This window comes from Rhamphochromis longiceps, linkage group LG3, assembly GCF_057381845.1.
Source record: "Rhamphochromis longiceps isolate RC_006_pf linkage group LG3, R_longiceps_female_GT1.1, whole genome shotgun sequence".
Taxonomy (NCBI): Eukaryota; Metazoa; Chordata; class Actinopteri; order Cichliformes; family Cichlidae; genus Rhamphochromis; species Rhamphochromis longiceps.
This window is the reverse complement of record NC_140559.1, coordinates 17,310,330-17,334,458: the sequence shown is the minus strand read 5'-3', so window position 1 is coordinate 17,334,458 and position 24,129 is coordinate 17,310,330. Positions and strand designations below refer to the sequence as shown.

General features: G+C 41.8%; 2 protein-coding genes across 2 annotated transcripts in view; both read left to right on the top strand.

Annotated features, from left to right (window-relative positions):
* The window catches only part of LOC146673215 (Fc receptor-like protein 4), a 93,970-nt gene that overhangs the window by 47,624 nt on the left and 22,217 nt on the right, over positions 1–24,129 (top strand). The window lies entirely within an intron of this gene.
* Positions 1,457–24,108, top strand: LOC146673216 (myelin-oligodendrocyte glycoprotein-like). The gene is made up of 4 exons (XM_085401936.1): positions 1,457–1,724; positions 15,672–16,007; positions 18,248–18,325; positions 18,681–24,108. Exons 1-4 carry the CDS (start codon positions 1,655–1,657, stop codon positions 18,899–18,901), a joined length of 705 nt encoding a protein of 234 aa, XP_085258062.1. The 5' UTR covers positions 1,457–1,654; the 3' UTR covers positions 18,902–24,108.

Here is a 24,129-nt window from a genome sequence, read left to right as displayed (position 1 = left end):
GCTTAACATTGTCCACCCCAGCTGTGAAACTCAGAAACCAGTCTTACTTGTTATCATCTATCGTCCACCTGGGCCTTACAAAGAGTTTCTGTCTGATTTCTCAGACTTTATATCTAATTTAGTTCTGAGCTCAGATAAAATAATTATTGTGGGTGATTTTAACATCCATGTAGATGCTAAAAATGACAGCCTCAACATGGCATTTAATCTGTTATTAGACTCAATTGGCTTCTCTCAAAATGTAAAAGAACCCACCCACCACTTTAATCACACTCTAGATCTTGTTTTAACATATGGCATCGAACCTGAACATTTAACAGCCTTTAACCTTCCCCGAGGCTTAATTATTATTAATCTCTTTACAGGTTTCTTTCTGTAAAAGGGACCCTTTCCTTCCCACTGTTGTCAAAGTCTTTGTTCATAGGGGATCATCTAAATTTTAGGGTTTTCTCTGTTTTATTGTAGGTCTTTACCTTACAATATAAAACATCTTGAGGATTTGAATTGAGATAATTAAGATGAGTGAAGAGACCAGCTGCACATTTTCCATTTTTGTCCTTCATGTGACCACTAGAGGGAGATGTTTACTTGGGACTAGTATGAATGTCTTGGTTGTCAGTGGATCACCACTTGCAAAGTTTGTTGCAATCTTTTAAAAGCTCAGTTGTGTTGGTGCAATTATAATAAATACCAACTATTAAAGAAAAAAGTGTATTTTTCAGTTCACTTTTTCTGTATCACATTTCAAGTCATGTCATGTTTTGCATGCTCTCTGCAGCATCAAATGATTTTGTATTAAAACTTAGTTTATGTACCTAAAACCTACCAAAGAATTTGTTTTCTATTGTGTTGGTGATGCAACATTTAACTGCTCATAATCTAGATTATAGTATAATATATATGCATATTTTTAATTAATTGAAATAGAGTTTTATTGTCATGATCTATAGGCAGGCTGGACTCAAACACAGGAAATGGAAAAATATCTTTAGTGAGTTTATTTACAGTGAAAGTAGAAGTTAAAGTATTTGCTAGTGATTGCTAGTGATGTACATTTGTTATAATGCATGTATGATTCTCCTAACATCAAATGTAATACGTCATAACGTCCTGCGGACTTTCAACTTCTTTCAAGTAATGACAAGGTTCATTACTTGAAGGAATGATTGCCCACTCTACAGAGCTGAGTTGCCAGCTTCTGTTTATTTTCATGTAGCATTTCTGTGAGATATCAGGGTAACGTTATGGTTATGTTATGAACTGTTTATTATTATTATTACTTAGCAAGGAGTTCTATTCAAGTTCTTTTCCTGGCTCAACGTCTCTAATCTCTAATCATGTCGGACACTGTTTCGGCTGTGTTTTGGTTTTGCGCCGAAACAGCGCAAAACCCGCCGACACGTCACTTCCTACCGCGTAAGCTACTGAGGCAGGTACTGAGTGGGTGAGGCTGTGGGCGTCGTTAATCGATCGTCGGTGTGTGAGAGAGGAGTCGGACATTTTGGCATGAGCGAGTAAAACTTTATTTTAACCTTAAGCTTTATCTCATGGTGTCAGGTTTAAACTCAGGTTCGGTTATTCTGTGAAAATACCAACAGAATCAGACTTTTATCACCATTGAAGTGTCGGATCATCTGACCTTGAGAACACAGACATGCCTGCTGTGACTCTGTCGCTCTGCTCCACGTTGCTGTTTGTCGGAGTCTTCCCGTTTGTCTCTGCAGGTGAGATTTACCTGTTAGAAACCTCACAGTTTGGGGGGAGAGCTCGTAACTTGTAAACAAGACTTGTCTTTTCTAATAATTATTTTCCTATTGATTAAGTTTGTCTGTGATACAAGTCAAAGTGGATTTAACGTGTGTTGGCTGTGATCCAGCTGTGATAGAGACAAAGAAGTGTAATGTGATGTGTTGTAGTTTCAGGAGTCAGCGGTAGCGGTTTTTGATACGGGCGGTTGCCCGTGGCGGCATCGTGGTGGGGGCGGCATCACGGGCATCGGCAAAAAAAAAAAAAAAAAAGTAGGCCAACTCCTTCTCATGCTGCCCCGAAGTCATGCCAGCGCATATTGGGAATGAGGAGGAGGGGCGAGGCGGCGGGGGGTTCTATGGCTGGCTGGAGCAACCGACTCGCAAAATAAAACAAAATGAAAACAAAACAACAAACACGAAAACACCCGTCATCATGATAAAGACTTATAATTTGCACCGATGTTTTTTCGAAATTCTATGCGCGAAAAGTGAGCGCGAGAGCCCTCGGTGCGCCTGCTCGTTGCTGAAGTCAAAGTAATAGTGATGTGTTGGTCGCGAACGAAATGGCTCTTAGAGCCGGGTCTTTGACGTGAATGGTGTGAGCCCCTGGGTTTTTTTTTCTTTCTCTCACCCTCTCTCTGTCACTTTTTTTTCATGTCACTCAGAACCTTGTGCTGCTTTGCGCTGGGAAGAGGGGGGAGGGGCGGTATTTACACTGGCAGTAGCACATAGTGATGATAAATTTGATTCTTTTTACTGAATTGAGTTTTAATTAGTCACTCACCAAAGTGAATCGCGTTTCTTGAGTCATTTGATTCACTGAGTCAGTTGACCAGGGAGTGCAAAAAAATTACATTTTCACTCAAACTTAATTTGTTTCTCTTTTCATGTAAATCCCACTGCTAAGATGAATGATTCTAAAAAAAACAACAACTATTTTATAGAGAAAAAAAGAGCAAAAACATTTCTAAAATTAAGCAATTTCCTATCAAAATTGCTTAATAAACATTTATTTTGTTTATTTGTATTTTATTAGTATTTTCCTTAAATGTGTCAAATATATTTTCTCATCTAAATGTCCACTGAGCTGTGAGCCAGGGGGCGGTAATGCGTCTTAACATTGGTTGCCAACCAAGAAGAAGAAGAAGCTGCGAGCCAGGAGGTAGGGGGTGAGCGAGTGAGTGATTCGTTCGCTCTATGGCTGTGTCCCAATTCAGGGTCTGCACGCTTGAAGTACGCATTTCAAGTGCGGTTACGTCACCGCCATGCGACGACGGCTGTCCCAATTCGAAGTGTACTTCAAATGCATACTCAAAATGCGCCGTCGATTTCCCCAAATATCAAGCGTGGTTCGGTGCACGCTTCGTGGTCCCATATATCCCACAATTCATAGCGTGGCGGTGGGTGTGGATAATTTTGCCGCAAAATACAGCAGAAGGGAGCGGCCGAAGAGGTTTGTTTTTTTTCCCAAACTTTATTGAAATTATAAAGCGAACAGTCAGTCATTCCAGTTCAGTTTGTACAGTAGACATACAAGGCAAATAAGAGTAACAATATACAGCACAATGAAATAAGAAGGATAAATAAATAAAGGATAAAAAAAGAAAAAAAAGGGGGGGAATGACAGACTTCATAACAACTTTGTACTTGAAAGTTGTGACAGCTCATTCGTTAAACATTTCTGAATGAATTTCAATCAATGATAAACCTTTTTTATTGGAAGTTAATTTAAGAGAGTTTAAGTAATATTCAATTTCAATCAAAAACAAATTAAATGATGGGGTTGAGTTTTGAAATTACAATTATGTATATGGAATTTCCCTAATAAGATGGAGCGGCCGAAGAGTGAACTGTCAAAAGTACTGAATATGACGTCACTTATTTATGTGCGAATGTTTAATAATTAAAGTCAGTGATATATATGTGTATGTATATACACATATATATATATACATATGTATATATATATATGTGTGTATATACATATATATATATGTGTGTATATACATATGTATATACACAAAACACCCAGCACGCCCCTGCAGGCGGTTTATCCTTCAAGCTCGGGTCCTCTACCAGAGGCCTGGGAGCTTGAGGGTCCTGCGCAGTATCTTAGCTGTTCCCAGGACTGCGCTCTTCTGGACAGAGATCTCCGATGTTGTTCCTGGGATCTGCTGGAGCCACTCGCCTAGCTTGGGAGTCACCGCACCTAGTGCTCCGATTACCACGGGGACCACCGTTACCTTCACCCTCCACATCCTCTCGAGCTCTTCTCTGAGCCCTTGGTATTTCTCCAGCTTCTCGTGTTCCTTCTTCCTGATATTGCTGTCATTCGGAACCGCTACATCGATCACTACGGCCGTCTTCTTCTGTTTGTCTACCACCACTATGTCCGGTTGGTTAGCCACCACCATTTTGTCCGTCTGTATCTGGAAGTCCCACAGGATCTTAGCTCGGTCATTCTCCACCACCCTTGGGGGCATCTCCCATTTTGACCTCGGGACTTCCAGGTTATACTCGGCACAGATGTTCCTGTACACTATGCCGGCCACTTGGTTATGGCGTTCCATGTATGCCTTGCCTGCTAGCATCTTGCACCCTGCTGTTATGTGCTGGATTGTCTCTGGGGCATCTTTACACAGCCTGCACCTGGGGTCTTGCCTGGTGTGATAGACCCCAGCCTCTATGGATCTTGTGCTCAGAGCTTGTTCTTGTGCTGCCATGATTAGTGCCTCTGTGCTGTCTTTCAGTCCAGCTTTGTCCAGCCACTGGTAGGATTTCTGGATATCAGCCACCTCCTCTATCTGCCGGTGGTACATACCGTGCAGGGGCCTGTCCTTCCATGATGGTTCCTCGTCTCCCTCCTCTTTCTTGGGTTTCTGCTGCCTGAGGTATTCACTGAGCACTCGGTCAGTTGGGGCCATCTTCCTAATGGTACCTCGTCAATCTCTAGCTGTGAGAGCAGTCCCTTCTTTCGAATGTTGGAACACTGAGCTACTAGTTGTTTCGCCGTCATTGTGGATGTTGGGTATCGAAGAATCCACAGGTCCCTCATCCTATTCATGTAGCCCCTTCCGCCGGGGTTACTTGCATAGTAGCATTCCAACAACGCCCTGTTTTCGTCTCTTGCCCACCGATGCCTTCTTGTTCCAGTAGCCCACTTTTCGTCAGGGTGCCCTGGTTCCTCAACACCTGACGCGGACCTTGTTGATCCGGGCGACGTCCGAGCCGGCATGCCTTCATATTTATCTGTCTCGCTCATGTCTGCGGTAGGCTTGCTTAGCATAGGGGGTCTAGCCTTAGGACCCTTACTGGATACAGACGCCCCAGGCAGGAATCGAACTTGCGATCCTCTGTTCCAAAGGCGTGTAGTCTAACCACTACGCTATCCAGCTGCTATACACATATATATATATACATATATATATATATGTATATATACATATGTATATATGTGTGTATATGAGTGTATATATATGTATATATATATGTATATATATGTATCATAATAATCTGACAATACTATAATATTGGCCATATTATATTTACATTACCACAGTGAGATGATTGTAGTCTCATGAACAACATTAGCTAATTGTTATTTACTAACTAATCTTAAATGACTGTTCAGTACAGAAATGAAGCCCAACAGTCATGTTTTACAGTCCCGTGGTCTCAGCCTCAGATACTCAACTAATCAAAGTGATGTCATGACAAAAATGAATGACCAACAACACATTTTTCTCCTTCATTTCTGTCAAACAAAGCTGTATGTAACGTGTCTCGCGGTTAGTATCACGGTTGCTAGGCAACCTGAACAGCGCGACGAAGCGTATACCGTCCCATTTCACAAGCCTCTCACTTCCGCACTTCTCGTACTTATAGTACGCACCGTACGTAGTACGCGTAGTGCACGTACTTCAAGCGTGCAGACCCTGAATTGGGACACAGCCTATGATTCGGCACAGGGGGGAGGGGGTGAGTGAGTGAGTGAGTGATTCGTTCGTTCGCTCTATGATTCAGCACAGGAGGGAGGGGGTTATGCTGGGCAGACACTGTGCGATTTTTTCAGTTGCGCGATTCAGCTTCTGCTCAAACTGTACGGTTGACTCGCAGGGGTTAGAAGTTCATAGGTCACGATGCAGGGTCTCACACTATACGGCCCGATGCTCTGATACGACCTGAGTGCTCACACTGTGCGTACATAAAATGAAGGTTATAACAGAAATTCTGTCGCTCGCTCTCCCTTTCTGTCTTTCACTCACACAGACACACCACCACCATCAACTTTGCTAAATTGCTAATGAAAAACATTGATCAGGCAGCTGTGATTGAGCAGCAGTGTAAATCCAACTATTTTCACGGTTGTTGTGGTCGTGATAATTTTGTGAGGCCACATCGAAAAGGCTCGGATGAGCTTTCCAAAGTTCTACAAGTTGTTCCTCCATCGCTTGTGTCCAGATCACACACTGCACTGCCGTGGTGCGCCCTCATTTTCGCTGACATTTGTGTTTGCGCGTACGCAGTGTGACAAACTGTGGTGACACCCTCACGACGGTCGCAAGGATTTCAAACAGGTTTGAAACAGGTTTGAAACAGGTTTGAAACAGGTTTGAAATCCTCACGACCAAGCGATTGATGATCGGGAGCTGGTCGTGAGGTGTTAATCGCGTCTCGTTACCCCACGTATACTATACGATGCATGACGCACGATGAAGGCCAAAATCGGGCCGATCGCCAAAACGGTCGCACGACTCAAAAATCGGCTCAAAATGGGCCAAAAATCGCACAGTGTAAGCCCAGCATTAGTGAGTGAGTGATTCGTTCGCTCTATGATTCAGCACAAGAAGGGAGGGGGTGAGTAGCTCAAATGTGCTGTTAGCATGTTAGCAGAGCGATGCTACTGTGAACAGAGGAGCTATTTTCTTGATTTGAGCTTCTACTCAGGGTTTTTTCTTCCAGTTCAGAGCAGAAATGCTTTTGTTAAGAAACTGGCTGTGGTCCCCCCCGCCACAATTTTAATTATAAGCTAGATATATTTCTACTAATGGAATTAGTTTGCTAACAGCAACAGGGATGAGTCAGTGAGTCAGTTGGGCTTGTGAATCATGATTCACGAGTCAGTACAGTGATTCTCGAGTATTGAACGATTCGTTCACGAATCGAACATCACTAGTAGCACAGGAACAGGGAAAGAGAAAGAAAGAGAGCCAGGGACAACAACGTCACATTAGAAAGGTATAGTAATCATCCACAACTATTTTCGGTTGCGGATGATGAGGGATTCAGAAAGTTTATTCATGCAGGTCCATATAACAGAGAATGTGCATCTTCTTTTTGTTTTCATATTTTAATTTATATTTAATTGTATTGTGGTTTGCAGTGTTTTGTGTTGTTTCACTTTAAATGTGTTTAAAAGGAAAAAGCTGAAAATTAAAAAAGTTAAAAATTGAAATGTAAATAGTTGGTTTTTGTATTATATGATTTATTTATTACATTTTATGTGGAGTGAATAAATAAAAGTATATTTACGGTGGCCCCTAGAGACAAAGCACATAAAAACTCAAAACATGTACAAAAGACAACAGAAGTGCTCCAGGATGCTAGGGCGCAGTGTTGAGCTTTTGTTACCTAGTGGCTACAAAAGCCAGCAAGTACCAACGACCGGATTTCGTGTGTGGTAATAACAGGTAAATTAACTGTTTTTTTTTTAAATTATTTGAATATATATGAGTGCTTGTGTATAAATACACAAACAATACACATAGGCTTTCATGCTTTCAATTGTGTAATTTAAGTGACCTAGGTAGCTCTGTTTTGGAAGTTCAGTTAATGCTAGAAATGTGTTTTGGAGTTTGTACGTGTTTTGTCTCTAGAGGCCACCGCACATATTTATATATAAAAATATCTAAATATATATATACATATATAAACATATATAAATAAAACCACTTATTTTGTTTTACATTAGTAATTCCTTTTGTGTATAATTTTATATTATTGTTAATAATAAATTAATTAAAGCAACAAAACAACCTGAAGAGCCAGTTCGGAGCCGAAAGAGCCGGATCTTTTTAGTGAGTCGAGCCGAAAGAGCTGGTTCTATAAAAAGAGCCGGAAATCCCATCACTACAAAGTAAACTCATCTCCGCTACATACAGTTCAGATTGACAGACCACGTGACTTTTGCACATTGCATGCCGGATACTCATGGCAAAACAACCAAAGCAATGCATCAAATGCAAGCATTTGCAGCACCGCAAAACGTTTATTCTCCAGTTCCAATACCTTCTTGCTTTTTCTTTGTCCCCCAAAAAAGGTATGTACAAAACGAAGGAGAACAATGCCGGTCCGTACAAAGACAGACTTGATGAAAAGTCAAAGAAAAGATACGAGGAAAAAAATCAAAGGAGCTAAAGGTTTAGACCCTTACGAGCACACAGAGGGACAAAATACGTTAGCGTGCTGCCCAAGTTTCACCACGCTCATATTTATAATTATACGGTGCAAGAGTGCATACACTCATGAATAGGGATGGGTATCGTTTAGGTTTTATCCGATACCGGTGCCAAACCGGTACTTTTGAAACTGTGCTGGTGCTTAAACAGTGCTCAAACCGGTGCTTAAAGAATGGAGAACACAAAATTGGTCCAAAAACCTCTCATGTTCAGCTGTTTTTTTTGTAAAAAGATAACAATGTTAGCCTTTTCTGCAGCTATAGGGCATATATGGTATCACTCTTGGCTGGAAGCAGTGCTTAAACAATGGAAAAAACACAAACTTTGTCCAAAAACCTCTCATGTTTAGCTGTTTTCCACTTTTTCTTTGGTCATTTTAGCCTTTTTGGCCAGGGTGAAGGGAGTATCTGCCATCAAACAAGAAGACAGCCGCATGTAACTACGACGGTGTTTGCTAGTTCACCTTACATGCATTAATGTAATAACGTGGTTAGCCTACTCAACGTAAATTACACACGAACAACATTAAGCTACTCACGCAGAGAAGAACGGCTGCTGCTGCCATCATCATCCGTCATCATTTCTGCTACACTGGCAGGTCTAGGAGCCAGGACTCTACTCTTCGTGTTTTTGGGGGATGTTGCTAACTCCGGGTCCGATAACTGGCAACCCACCCGCAGTAGATGCGCTCGGTGTGAGGTCTCACAGCAAGCTATCAAATACTCAAATATATTTCTCGGCTTTTAAAAAAAAACCCATGCGTCGCCAGGTGTTTCATCAGATTTGAGGTGTTACCTCCTTTGACAGTATCACAATATCAGCTTAAAGCACTTGTTGCTGCTGAGTTTGCATCTTTTGCTGTGAAGTACAGCCAGACTTTTGACCGCTTCGCCTTGGGCATTTTTAATCTGTAGCTAAAAGAACGTACGTACCTGGCCCCGCCTACTATCCTCGGAAACGTAAAATGATTGGCTAGAATTCAAAGTGTATCACATCTCAGGGAAAAAAAAGCACCGAAATAAAGCACCGAAATGTGCGCTGCTTTTCGGTCTGGTTACTACCGTTTATGTCAGAACCGGTGCCATCATGGCACCGGACACCGGTACCCATCCCTACTCACGAAGTTTAGTAACTTCAGGTCACTGCAACAAGCCCAGGTACAGTTTACCGACGGATGGGTACAGGACCTTGAAATGCACCGTGTAGAACGAAAGACATTCGTACGTATCATAAGTTTACCAGTCTCACAAATCGTCTTCATAAATACACATTCGTTAACCGTTTATTAATAGGACCTTTGAGGTCAACGGTAATTAATTAGTAGTGGAAATAATTTCTGGTACGGATTACAGAAATGTAGCAGTGACAATAATATTGTATGCTGTAATCGCACTGGGCAATTAGTGATACAAAAAAACAGTTTTATCCTGTGAATAAAAGTATATGTTTTTGTCAATGTACCATGGTAATAACAGAAGCGAAACGCAATATTGTGTCAGGACAATTCACTATTCATGCACAATAAACAAAGGAGCATAGCGCAAAAATTTCTGTTCAGCGCCAGACGTGCTTGTAACCTATATCACCAATTATGTTATGAGAAATGACGCATTAACTACAACAGCAGACTGACCTTTGTGTAAATGCTTGGAGCAGACTAACATGTGAGCTGGAGTGTTCTGGGATATTATATTTGGTCTTTGAATGGCTGCAATCCAGACCATCCGTCGCCTCTTTGTTACTTCGGAAACATGACTTGAACAATTTCTCTTCAATGACGTAATCCGATAACAACCGATCTCTTTACCCGTCGGCTTCCCGTGGCTGTCATGCGACCGGCTATTGCAGTTAATAATACAACAGCTTCTTGCCATTTTTTGTGTTTCTTTTTATCGCTGTGTAACTGATTTCAATTGAAAGCCTGCGTGCGCTAGTACCTCTTGCCACGAGTTCCCAGAATCCTTTGCAGTTTTACCCCTGAATGGCGTCACATTTTCAATCTCTATAGAGAAACGAGACGACGAGGCTCCAGTTACAGCAGTGCAAGTAAACATAAGTAAATATAAGAAGAGTAAGAAAAGAAATATACACTTTAGGACTCGGCTTAAAGGGATCAATAACAATTTAAAATTTACAGTTTGATGATTTAAAGTCTCACACAACTTGTCGAAAGCGGAGGGGAGCGGCTGCTTCCAAATAGAGCACATTTCATTCATAATATTGTAAATCCAAGCCCATTATGTATTCATGATTTGAATCCTGGGTTGTGCGAAATCCCAGAAATAAACCCTAGGCAAAGTGAATCTGTGAACTAAGAATTAGGTCTGTTAGGTTATGTTGTGGTGATCCTTAGGTTGAAGGATGGGCGTTCATACTGGAATATTAACTGCAAAATTAAAACCAATGGAAGATGGACAGGGCTCCAAACAGGCTAGGACCGCCACTGGGAGTCAGTATACAGCTACAAAGCTTTTTGTTCAGTGTATACAAACAGCTAGTGATGTGTCCTGTGTGTCGAAGCGTCGAATCATGTGTCGGGTAATCTCGGGGGCGTTTTTGTGAAGCGCGTATCGAGGCTTGCCTTGATTACATATGCAGTGACGTTCGAGGCCTCGCGGGCAGTCCGTACCACGTGACTGATTCAGGGACTGGTTCACCAGTTCGCGCCAGATTCGAAATAAAATGGGCAGAAAAACAGCTGATTCCCCATCACACCGTGTTGTGGAATTGGATTACGTACGTGCTACATAGTTACTTGAGCATTTCTTCTTCGATGGAACCAGCAAGGAAGAGATGTTTTTTATTTTGTCTCTCCTAATAAAGTATGCACACAGTAATAAATATCACAAATGATAAACACCATAGTATAAATAAACAACACTACACATCCTATAATCTGATTTCTGTCTTTTAGTTTATTAAAAAGTGAAGCACCAAACACTAGTTTGTGTCATTATCCAGATGTACATAAGCATGATTACACAGGAACTAGGAGCGGGTTTTGATTATCGATTAAAATCGATTCTAGCTTGGATAACGTGATATCGATTCATTAAAATCCTGAATCGATTTTTAATATAAATATTACTACATTTCAACCACCACCAAACAGCTAAAACAGTAAATGAGAGGAGGTACACCGATTCTGCACAAAGACGTAAACACAAGGCGCGGACCGCTGACGGATCAGAATCAGTGACATGTCACCTTTCTCACCAGACAGCACGGACACGGTCGGGGCTGAAAGCCGACAGTTCACTGATTCTGATCCGTCGGCGGGTCCGTGCTTCGTGTTTACGCCTTTTTTGCGCTGATTCTGAAGCTGCAGGTTTTATTTCTCTTCAAACAATATTGACCGAACCAGCAGAAAAAGAAGATCCAAACTACGCTTCACATAAACATCGTCATGAATTTCCTCTGACTTTTGCTGTTTTGCTTTCACCAGGATAAAATCACACTTCATGCCCAGCTTTCTCTCTCTCACTCTCTCTCTCTCACACACACACACACACACACACACACACACACACACACACACACACACACAGTATACTTCAAGAACAGTTTCCCGTCTAAAAGTCTGTTTTCTGCATTATTCGCTTGTTTGTTACGCATAAGACCTCCGTTGTTTGTCAGCCGCTGTTCTTTCCCATTTAAATACTTCCGAAAAGAAAACCTAATTTCTGCCGTTCAATAGGCTACTAAAATAATTGAAACTTTTTAACATTATAGTATTGACAGACTGTCTGAGGCTGACAGTTACACAATCATACCAAAACGCTGTCCTGATACTTTCCACTTTCTCTTTTGTATCACACATACTGAGACAATATTCGGGATAAATAACTGTAACGGTGGACCCAAGAAATACCAGCCGGAGCGACTTTGACAATGCAGAACTTTTTATTAAACTCGGGGTTGTACGTGGACACATATACTCCCGCGCTCTCTTTCTCTGCTGTCACTTCCGTCTCCGTCTGTCACTGCCAACATATAAAGAGACACAATCACTGTCAGATCCCAGCACACCTGTTCACCCCGCCCCTGCGCCGCCCCGGGAGCTCACTGCGTCACGCCTCCTCTGCAGCTGGCCAAGGACCACACCCACGCCACAATAACCAAGAAAACAATTTATTTATTCAGTTTAGAGGTTTACACATCATTATAATCACAGAGCCCGCTTCACTTGAATTGTCCACTTGATGGCGCAGTAGAGCAAATGAATCATCACAATGCTTCGAACCATGAGTCGACCAATTGGGTGGAAAGCTTCAGTTCATCATGAGGCTTCATCTCACCATCACTACAAACAGCTGTAGCTAAAGAAAAGGCAGCATGCAGAGACTCACAGTGTCTTAGCTGCTCAGACAGGAACCACCCACCACTTTAATCACACTCTAGATCTTGTTTTAACATATGGCATAGAAACTGAACATTTAACAGTGTTTCCTGAAAACCCTATCCTGTCTGGTCATTTCCTGATAACATTTACAATAATTGATTACACAGCAGTGGAGAGTAGACTTTATCACCGTAGATTAGGGCTGCCACGATTAGTCGACTATCAAAATTGTCGACGACTGATTTAATAGTCAACACGTTGTTTGAAGCTTTGTAAGATCACAAAAGACGCAGGAATAAGCAGTAGGATTTAAGAGTGTAATAACAGACTGAAACAGAAGATGGCAGCACTGCATGTACAAGGATGCCAGCTGCCGTTAACAGTGTTGCCAACTTAGCGACTTTATCGCTATATTTAGTGAGTTTTCAGACCCCCTTAGTGACTTTTTTTCTAAAAAGTGACTAGCGACAAATCTGGCGACTTTTTCTGGTGTTACTGGAGACTTATTTATGACGTCTTTTTGACGTGAAAGCGCGTATCGCTTGTACTCTCAACAAGCAGCGGGTGCTGCCGTGGGCACCTCGCCCGTGCCAAAGTGCTCACAGGCGGAGGATAGTCCTCCCCCAGCTGCTATCAGGGCAGGAGATGTTCACACCTGTGCGTCCGAACTGCAAATGAATCGCGCATGAGCGAAGCTGTCGCTCCCGCACTGACTGTCCCGCAGTCAGTTCTTCCTTTACTGTTATGCTGTTTTGTGGATCAGGTTTAAAACTACTTATGAACACACACACACACACACACACACACACAAAGTAACTCCACCAGAGTGCCTATTTCGGGTCACTTTTGCCGGTCCAAGCCCGGATAAAGGAGCAGGGTTGGAATTGTGACATTAAAAAACAATAATTGCTCAAATAAATTTAATTCGTAGTTCTAAATAAACTCTAAATGCATTTAGGACGTTTTTTACTCACTTTATGTCCTCCAACAACGTAGGTTACAATTATATTAGCATGACCAATTATGCAAATTAGGCGATGATGTCATTTAGCGACTTTTAGGACAGCCAATAGCGATTTTCCTTACTGAGGAGTTGGCAACACTGGCCGTTAAACCCCGAAGAAGAAGTAGCTCTGTCCCAGAATTCATAGCGCGGCCCTGCTCAGTTTCCAACAATGGCGGCAGCTAGTTAGTTTTAATATTACTCTTATTATTCTTTCTGGGTCACAAAATAAACGTTAAACATATTTTCAGGCGAGAATGTAACTGTGTAAACCTCAAATATCTGCTCAGTTTATCAAGACACCACATACTTTCAAAAGCGCTCCGACGTTTTCGGAGACGTCTGTTACCCGCTAGCTCGATAGCGAGCCGGGGGCAAGGCTCACTAGAGCCCGTGAGAACACCGGACTCCCGGCAAATCGTTTTCAAACCCACCGCCGTCTTTCGCTACGCAGGTTAAACATATATAGGTCACTTAGATAACTTAAAAATGTTATTGTTTGTTTTTTTCAGTATTTTATTTGTTCCTGAGTAAATCGGTTTGGCTGAGATTAAAGTTATAGTTTTTACACAGCTGAATAAACGTCAAGCAGACAGCTGATTATCAGAATTGTGAGACGCTGGAGAATATACTCCGGTGTCCCGTTATATTTTAGATAGCAAGGAGTTTATTAAACTTCACCGAAACAATCTGTAAATTTCATTAACATTTAATAAACTATCATATTTTCTTTATTGTTAGTTTGCACATACCTTAAACACTTAAAGCTGTAAGCTAATGATAGTTATATAAGAGCAGATGCTGCTGGTGCAATAAGCTGTACGCTGTACGTCCAATGGATGAGGATCTGATTAGTCGACTAATCACAAAAATTATCGGTGACTAGTCGACTATCAAAATAATCATTTGTGGCAGCCCTACAGTAGATGTCTTTCTGAAAGTGCTGTAACTAAGTTTAAGAATATAATCCACCCACTGTTATCATCTTCAATGCCCTGTACCAACATAGAGCAGAGCAGCTATCTGAACGCTACCCCAACAGAGGTCGATTATCTTGTTAATAATTTTACCTCCTCACTACGTACGACTCTGGATACTGTAGCTCCTGTGAAAACTAAGACCTCAAATCAGAAGTACCTGACTCCGTGGTATAATTCTCAACCAGCAGCCTAAAGCAGATAACTCGTAAGCTGGAGAGGAAAAGGTGTGTAACAAATTTAGAGGATCGTTATATAGCCTGGAGAAATAGTTTGCTGCTTTATAAGAAAGCCCTCCGCAAAGCCAGAACATCTTACTATTCGTCACTGATTGAAGAAAATAAGAGCAACCCCAGGTTTCTCTTCAGCACTGTAGCCAGGCACAATTTGGGCCCACCACTGTTTATGGAGCAAACTGTAGTGTGAGGCTTTGGCAGACTCTGTACGCTGCAGCTTGTGGGCTGAAGTATAGATAAGCTGTTGCTCTCTCTGGAGACTAGTGGAAATCGCTCGTTAACCATATATACCTCAGAGTTACAGTGTATTATACTGATAAAAAGTGCTCTGTTTGTAATGAAAACAGAGAGAGACACCTGGCTTGGTGTGTAAGAATAATAAAATGTCAAGTTAGAGGAACAGCTAAATGCAGTTAATTTTGTCAACTCAATCTGCATTACTGAAAGTGTGTTTTTGTTTTGTTTTTCTTCTTTTTGACTCAGATTCTCCAAAGGAAATGCAAACAAACAGACTGCTTGCATAGTAAATGAATGTGAACACACACTCTTTATGCCTCTCGCTAACTGCAGAAATATTTATGCTGGTACCGGTTGAGAAAAAATGTTTAACTTGGTGTTGTTTTATATTTTTATAATACTGTAAAAATTGGCAAGCCGTGACAGTACAGAGCAATGTGATTCAGTATGTGAGGCTCTTTCACTTAGTTAGTACAAACATGGTTATAAGATAAAATACTCTGATCAAACACTGATATATTTGTTGTCATAAGTGCAGCTGTTCCGTAGCAAACATACATATGTTTTGGCTCTTTCTATCCATGTTTAAAAAATAAAAATAAAATAAATCATTCTGATCACAATCGTACTTTGACCTTTAACCTCTGCTCTGTGTTGTTTCCTCTTTCAGACCAGAAAAACATCACAGCTGAGTCTGGACAGGACGTCACTCTGCCATGTCGAGCTCCAAACAACAACATCATAGTGTTAGAGTGGACGAGAGCTGAGTACGGAGCTAATTATGTCTTTTTGTACCGGGATGGGCGTTTTGATCCAGCCAACCAGCATCCATATTTTAAGAACCGGGTGGATCTGCAGGACAGACAGATGAAGGATGGAGACGTGTCTTTGATTTTGAAGGATGTGACGATTAATGATACTGGAACATACAAGTGTGGTGTTTTCATGAGAGAAAAACGCTTATGGCAGCTCAGCATCATCTACCTGACTGTTGTTGATCCTCCAGGTGAGTGAGTAGAGTTGAGTGTTTGTGTGATCAGAGGTGAAGCTGCTTCCTGGTTGTTGATGTTTGTTTGTTGTATGGATGAGCTGGTGGATGTCAGAGGCAGACAGATGTTTCTCCAGCTGTTGTCTTTGTGGCTGGTAGTCTAGAGTTGTAGAGCAGCATTGTTTGGTTAGAGCAGAAACAAAGACATTTATGAATCCGTCTCTTCTTCTCTTGCTCTCTAACTCGTCTGTAAACATGTGTGGGGAAACTCAATGTTAAAGCCTACAGCTGGAGGGGGAGGGGAGGGGTGAAGCTGGTGGTTGTGAGTCTGTGAAAGTGAATCCTGCCGGTGCCATAGCTGGTGAAAACGTACTTAGTGCAGACACAAAACGTCCATCAGCTTCAAAGTGTGTCAGAAAAATGTCCACATGGTGACTGATGGATGAGAGAGGTCCCATTGTTGTTGTTGTGCACAAATCATTGAACAACACAAACACTTAGAGCTGCTTTCAGTGCTGCCTGTTTTGTTACTGCACACATTTCTGATGGTCCTACAGTCCAACGTAGCAAACGTCTCCCTGAAGCCTCTTCTTAGAGACCAAAGGTTGGATCAGAGCGAGCAGCTGAAAGGACACATCTATGAATGCAGTCAGTAGTGATGGGCAGATGAAGCTTCATGAAGCACTGAAGCTTTTCATCCAATTGGTTCATCCCAGCGCAAAGCTTCTTAAAGCTTCATTTGCTCTAGTAGGACATCTACTGGACGTAAAAATATTAGTTGGCATGAATTTGAAGAGTGTGGCCTTTTGCACACAGCCTGTAAATGTCAACAACAAAAGGAGTGTGTAAAACATCTATATTGTAGTGATGGCAGTACACTGTGTATATTTATACTGGCAGTATGGAAAATGATTATTTGGAAATGCTTAAAATGGAAATGATCATTTACTGTGAGGTGAGGTGTGGTTGGGGTGTGGACAGCGGTTGTGCTTTTGTAACGTTGAGGTATGGACAGCTACACACTGAGGCTTTGAGCCTCAGTCCTGCCTGTTCACATTTTATTCTGTAAAAACTAAATTTTCACTGCTTTTATAACCTTTAGTGGGGAGAACATAGCTATGATTTAATGATTTAACAAATCTTTTGAATCCTTTGTCCTCCACAATGCTAAATGGCTGGGAGTCCTCAATCACCATGCTGACCAGGTCTTCATCTATTTGAGATTGTTCTCCTGAGGAAAGACAATAAAGACAAAGCACAAATATAAATATCACACACATAACTTATTGCATTGTATAATATTGTTATATCATTTAGTAACATTACAGCATGCTATATTATCATGGCATTTGATGGCTCACCTGGTTTTGCTCCACAATCGGTGTTCCCCTTATTCTCATGCAAAGCTCTGTAGTGCCTAAGCATGGATGAGGTGTTGTTGTTATATCCCAGCTCCCTGGCACATAGCAAACACTTCACTTTGTACAAAAGTAAAGCCGCTTAACATAAATTGTATTGCACCATCAGTATTATGAAAATACATCTTCTGTAGAAATTTACATACCTTGTTTGGAGGAATAAGATCAAAATGTTCCCACACAGGGGAGGACATCCTCCTCTTCTTAGCTGGCTCCATTCTCTCCAGACTTTCTCTCCTCACTCTCATAAACCTCCAAACTGTCTCCAAACTCTCACTAACCGCAACTCTCCATCAAACACCTACATTTTGAATGAAATCTGAGGGGTTTATATCGCTGTCATAGCTCACGGCAAAGTTCGAACCACTTCATGAACCAGTCACGTGGTACAGCCGGGCAGCGAGGCTTCGGACGTCATCATTTTCAGCCCCTCCCATAAATGAAGCAAGCCTCGATACGCACATCGCGGAAACGCCCCTTAAATTACTTTACACAAGCTTCGAAGCCTCGATACAGAACGTCACATCACTAGTAGTCAGAGACTTTCTCACAACCTCAAACTCATCTCATCACATTTAGACTTAGGTTCTCTGTTAGTCACTGAGATTACAGACTCAGGCATTTATGATAGTGTAACATGACTAGAATTAAATAACCTAGAACAGTGATTGTGGCCACAGTTTTTGTCAGATGTCCTTTTTTAATTGAAAGCACAGAAAATTCCACCACCAGGTAAATTTTCACAATTTACTTTTTAATTAATGCCTGCACATGAAAAAGAAATTGATTCTGTTTTTTCTTTCTCTCATCGCCTACCTGACAGCTGTTTCTCACCTGCAGGTCAGCCAAGAGGAGACAGAGAGGATCGAGGGAACACAGATGCAGTGAAAAAGGATGGATCTGATGGACTGATTGTTGGTTTGTCCATTTGTGCTGTACTTCTTGTGGCTGCTGTTTTTGTTTTTCTGATCTACAGAAAACAGTCTCGAGATTCAAATGAGCATCCTGCTGAGAGTGAAATACCTCTTCAGACTTAAAATCATCTCTCACAAAAATAAGATTGTATTATATTGTTGTGACGGGATGTGCTCAGTTGGGCCATGGCAGGGGAGGCAGATGCACCTGAGCGGCTTACAGTCTGAATTGTCTTTGTTGTTTGTTGTTGGGGAAGTATTCAGCTGTGAGCTGGAAAACTAAAGCTCTGTGTTTGTGTGAAAAGTGACAGCAACCAAGAGTAATGAATGAATGCTGAAAAGCATTAATTCGTGGACAGGTCAGCCAAGGGATGAGCTGGCCCAAATGGTGGCCATGTTGAGGGAGCAGGACCAGACTGAGTGCCACATGCAGCGGCTGGCAGCTCAGATCGGTTCCTGGCCGGTGCTGCCACCCGCAACTGCTACACCGCTACCGGGGCCCGCTGGCTGTCTCCGGACCCACCTCATCCCTGCCGCTGCTGGATATGCGGGCGGGCCCCTGTCATGCCCGGGTGTGTAAAGAATCTATTACATTTGCATTTTTTTAAATGTTGTTTTAGTTTAACACTGAGGGCTGAAGGAGCACTACAGTTTCAAATTCCTGTATAAAATTTGCAATAATAGGCCCAAATATGCTGTTGTTGTTGAGGATTTTGGTGTGTATTTTGGAAAACAAGAGATCTTTGTAGCCTATGTGGTGTGCCTTAGCAGATTCAATCATTTTCCATGAAATACTAGCCTCTGGGTTAACCCATGTGCTAAGCGTCCTGATTTGGAATGACTAGTGTTGGGTAAGTTACTTTAAAATAGTAACTTAATTACATTACTAGTTAGTTCTCTCAAAAGTAACTCAGTTACTTCAAGTTACTCGTTACTTTCAAAGTAACTAGTTACTAGGGAAAGTAACTTTGGTTTTACTCAGAATTCTCTTGTTAATGTGTTGCTTCCATAACTTTGCCAGTCTTCTAGCTTGCTTACTTGCCACAAGTGCACTGTGCCACCTGCCAATAGAAAGGAAAAGATAATGTGCATATTTCCATGAGAGAAATCCCACGCCTGGACCGTCATTGACTACTGCCATGATTCTAGCCTACGTCACAGTGTCATGTGCGCCTTTTACATCCAACACAAAAACTGCAGTCGTGGTGCTTTCGATTGTACTCAGAACTCGGAAATTCTGCCTTCTGAATAGGAAGATGTAGGCAACACCAGACTGCAGATGAGCTGCATACAGGGCTGGACTGGGACAAATAAATCGTCCTGGGCATTTTGACTAGAGACCGGCCCACCATTATAGGAAAAATCATAAAGCCTTTGAATGAAAATAAACGCTGTTGTGACAGTGATGTACACTGTTTTGATGGTATATATGCATCAATCTATCAATCGTTTGTTGTAAGATTCATATAATTATTTTTTAAAAGCTAGACATTTTAAATGAGAATAAGAAAGAAAAGTATTTCTTTGTGCCCCCCCCTTTCCCTGTTAATGCCCTACATGCCCCCCTGGCAACACTTTGCTAGATCCGCACCTGCACAGTTACCAGCTGTCAGCTACTTAAAAAAGGATCCTGGTGTTATTTGTCTCTCAGAAACTGTTCATAACTTCCCTTCAACTCATTCATGTCACCTAAAAGGTAAACCTGTTTCTCCATCACCTGTTCAGCTCTGATGATCCAGTAAGGACATCTCCTGGTTTCATCTTCATGTTTCCCTCTCACCAGATAACCAAACCATATCATGACCAGCAGCTTTTTTGCAGCTGTGGCTCCATCAAACATCAGCTGATACTAGAAATTAATATTAAATAAATTCTAACAACAGCTGATCAAGCTTAAACGTGCTGCTGTTGTTTAGCGCGACATCCACTGGTTTCCTCTTTCGGCGCAAAGTGAGCGATAAACAAACAAGAGAGCCGATCAGCTGATCATTGATCAGTTTTCATGATTGAAGTAGAAACGGGAGAGGGAGGGGGAGAGGATGAGAGAAGAAGAGGCAGCTGTGCAGCGTAAAGACACAGAATAACTCCAGCTTTGTGCCTTTTCCATTGTAGCTGAATTACGGGACAAACTGTTCCTTTTCACCTCAATAAGAAACGCGTAATATTTTCTCTGAATACCAGGCGGGACGGTTGGCAACTCTAATAACTTATGAACAAAATAAAGTTCAACATCATTAACTTCATAGCACCCACCCAGCTGTATAGAAACTCCATCATGCTAGCTAGCACGCAGTACGGAAAAAGTCAGAATAAAGAAAATAAACTCCACCTAAACTTGGTTTATATCTGACCCAGAGAGACTGCAGGTCATAACTTCTTACCTGAAGTTCAGTTCACACTTGGACCGGCGGCCGCCTCGGGTCTCTTTTCCTTCTGCGTCCCCTTTCCTTCATCCACCTGCTGGCCTCCACCACTTGCTAATGTTACTGAATCTGTGGAAGCTCCGCGATAGCCACCACACGAAGTAACGAGTAACGACCCTATCTAAATCCCAGTAACGACTAACGCGTTCCTGATTTTGGCATAATAACTAGTTACCGTGCTCGTTACCACAATAATAACGTAGTTACTGTAACGCGTTACTTAATAACGCGTTAGTCCCAACACTGGGAATGACCAATAGAGAAATTCAAAATTTGGTACTGCCGAAGCACCAAGCAATTTGTGCCGCTGCAGTGTTGACAAATGTACCCTAGGCCTTTTCCCATTCCAAATAAATTTAGACAACATAGAATGTATATCCTTTAAGTAAGTACATTTATCTGTATTTATTTTTTATTTAAGTGTTTTATCTTATAGTATGTTTCACAATAAGTACCGCAGCAATTTCGTAATGTTGTAAATCTGCTCAACATCTGGCACTAAACCCTTTTCTGTCGAAGGCTTTCTCCGACTCAAGTGAGAATACTGCACATGGATCTTCATAGCCATCTGCAGGATATGTATATGCATATGTATGCATGGAGCAGGATGGGGAGGAGTGGATGTTGTCTAAGCTAACATCCATCATGGGCAACATCTCCCAACCCCTGCATGAGCACCAAGCAGCCCGTTCAGCAGTAGACTTTTACACCCACAGTGCAGGAAGGAGCACTACCACAGGTCATTCTTGTCAGCAACTATCAGACTCTATAACACAGCTTAACACTGTTTTACATTTTGGTGGTTATCTCACTCATCAGCTTGTTTGTTTTCTGTACATTTTATACAAATCTCTGTACAATTTTTTGATGCTTATTCCTGTACATTGTTACCTGTATATACGAACTTGTTTATGTATGTAGGACCACTTTGTGTCTTCCTTCTATATTCCCCTTGATGTAAGAGCTGTGTTACATCCAAATTTCTAATTCGTGGGATAATAAAAGTTTATTCTATTCTATTCTATTCTATTCTATTCTATTCTATTCTAACCTATTCTATTAAAAGAGTCAAGCATAAGTGAGTCTATCATATCCCAAAGTTCTAGAAATGGCTCAGGTGGATGGCCTTCTAATCCAGGTGATTTGCCTTTATTTAGACCTTTCGAGGCTCTATGCAGCTCATCTAGAGTTAATGGGTCCTCTAACTTGTCCTGATCTGCTTGTGAGATTTATGGTAGTTCCAAACTATCAAGAAAACTCTTACAAGTAGACTCCTTGATTGATCTCTGATTTATACAGATATTCAAAAAACGATGTAAAAGTGGTATTAATAGATGGGGGTTTGTTGTAACTTTACCACATGCAGCTATTATTGCTGGGATGTGTGCTCTTGTTTTCTAATTCTTTTAGTGCCAACAGATGATGGGTGCTCTGATTCAATATAGTATTCTGTCTGGTTCTACAAAGAGGCATTTTTGAGAAATGTATTGATAGCAATGTTGAATATGATTACACAGGGGAAAAAAACAACTACATGTAAAATAATTACACCATGCCGCCTCTGCCTTTCTAAATGGAAAGACAGTAACTGCGTGTGTATATGTAAGTGTGTAAAACCTGAAGATGGTAAGATTAACATTAACAGTATTTTGCCATTCTGCAATTCATCTCATGTAAACAACGTGCGCACAGAGTGACGTGAAAATGGGCACATAGAGTGGCTTGCAAAAGTATTCGACCCCCTTGAACTTTTCCACATTTTGTCACATTACAAGATTCCAAACATTTTTTACAAATAAATAACTGCAAAGTGGGGTGTGCGTACTTATTCAGCCCCCTTTGGTCTGAGTGCAGTCAGTTGCCCATAGACATTGCCTGATGAGTGCTAATGACTAAATAGAGTGCACCTGTGTGTAATCTAATGTCAATACAAATACAGCTGCTCTGTGATGGCCTCAGAGGTTGTCTAAGAGAATATTGGGAGCAACAAGACCATGAAGTCCAAAGAACACACCAGACAGGTCAGGGATGAAGTTATTGAGAAATTTAAAGCAGGCTTAGGCTACATAAAGATTTCCCAAGCCTTGAACATCCCACGGAGCACTGTTCAAGCCATCATTCAGAAATGGAAGGAGTATGGCACAACTGTCAACCTACCAAGACAAGGCCGTCCACCTAAACTCACAGGCCGAACAAGGAGAGCGCTGATCAGAAATGCAGCCAAGAGGCCCATGGTGACTCTGGACGAGCTGCAGAGATCTACAGCTCAGGTGGGGGAATCTGTCCATAGGACAACTATTAGTCGTGCACTGCACAAAGTTGGCCTTTATGGAAGAATGGCAAGAAGAAAGCCATTGTTAACAAAAAACCATAAGAAGTCTCATTTGCAGTTTGCCACAAGCCATGTGGGGGACACAGCAAACATGTGGAAGAAAGTGCTCTGGTCAGATGAGACCAAAATGGAACTTTTTGGCCAAAATGCAAAATGCTATGTGTGGCGGAAAACTAACACTGCACATCACTCAGAACACACCATCCGCACTGTCAAATATGGTGGTGGCAGCATCATGCTCTGGGGGTGCTTCTCTTCAGCAGGGACAGGGAAGCTGGTCAGAGTTGATGGGAAGATGGATGGAGCCAAATACAGGGCAATCTTGGAAGAAAACCTCTTGGAGTCTGCAAAAGACTTGAGACTGGGGCGGAGGTTCACCTTCCAGCAGGACAATGACCCTAAACATAAAGCCAGGGCAACAATGGGATGGTTTAAAACTAAACATTTCTGTGTGTTACATTGGCCCAGTCAAAGTCCAGATCTAAATCCAATCGAGAATCTGTGACAAGATCTGAAAACTGCTGTTCACAAACGCTGTCCATCTAATCTGACTGAGCTGGAGCTGTTTTGCAAAGAAGAATGGGCAAAGATTTCAGTCTCTAGATGTGCAAAGCTGGTAGAGATATACCCTAAAAGACTGGCAGCTGTAATTGCAGCAAAAGGTGGTTCTACAAAGTATTGACTCAGGGGGCTGAATAATTACTACGCCCCACTTTTCAGTTATTTATTTATAAAAAATGTTTGGAATCATGTATGATTTTTGTTCCACTTCTCACGTGTACACCACTTTGCAGTGGTCTTTCACGTGGAATTCCAATAACATTGATTCATGTTTGTGGCTGTAATGTGACAAAGTACTTTTGCAAGCCATCCATCCATCCGCGTCCGCTTATCCTTTTCAGGGTCGCGGGGGGCGCTGGAGCCTATCCCAGCTGTCATAGGGCGAGAGGCGGGGTACACCCTAGACAGGTCGCCAGTCTGTCGCAGGGCCAACACACAGAGACAGACAACCATTTGCACTCACATTCACTCGCACATGGCAATGCGAGTGAA

Excerpts from the sequence above, each read along its gene's own strand:
- LOC146673216 (XM_085401936.1), top strand. The coding sequence starts at position 1,655 with ATGCCTGCTGTGACTCTGTCGCTCTGCTCCACGTTGCTGTTTGTCGGA. Across the intron at positions 16,008-18,247 it reads GACTGTTGTTGATCCTCCAG|GTCAGCCAAGAGGAGACAGA; the intron begins GTGAGTGAGTAG and ends TCTCACCTGCAG. Across the intron at positions 18,326-18,680 it reads ATCTGATGGACTGATTGTTG|GTCAGCCAAGGGATGAGCTG; the intron begins GTTTGTCCATTT and ends ATTCGTGGACAG.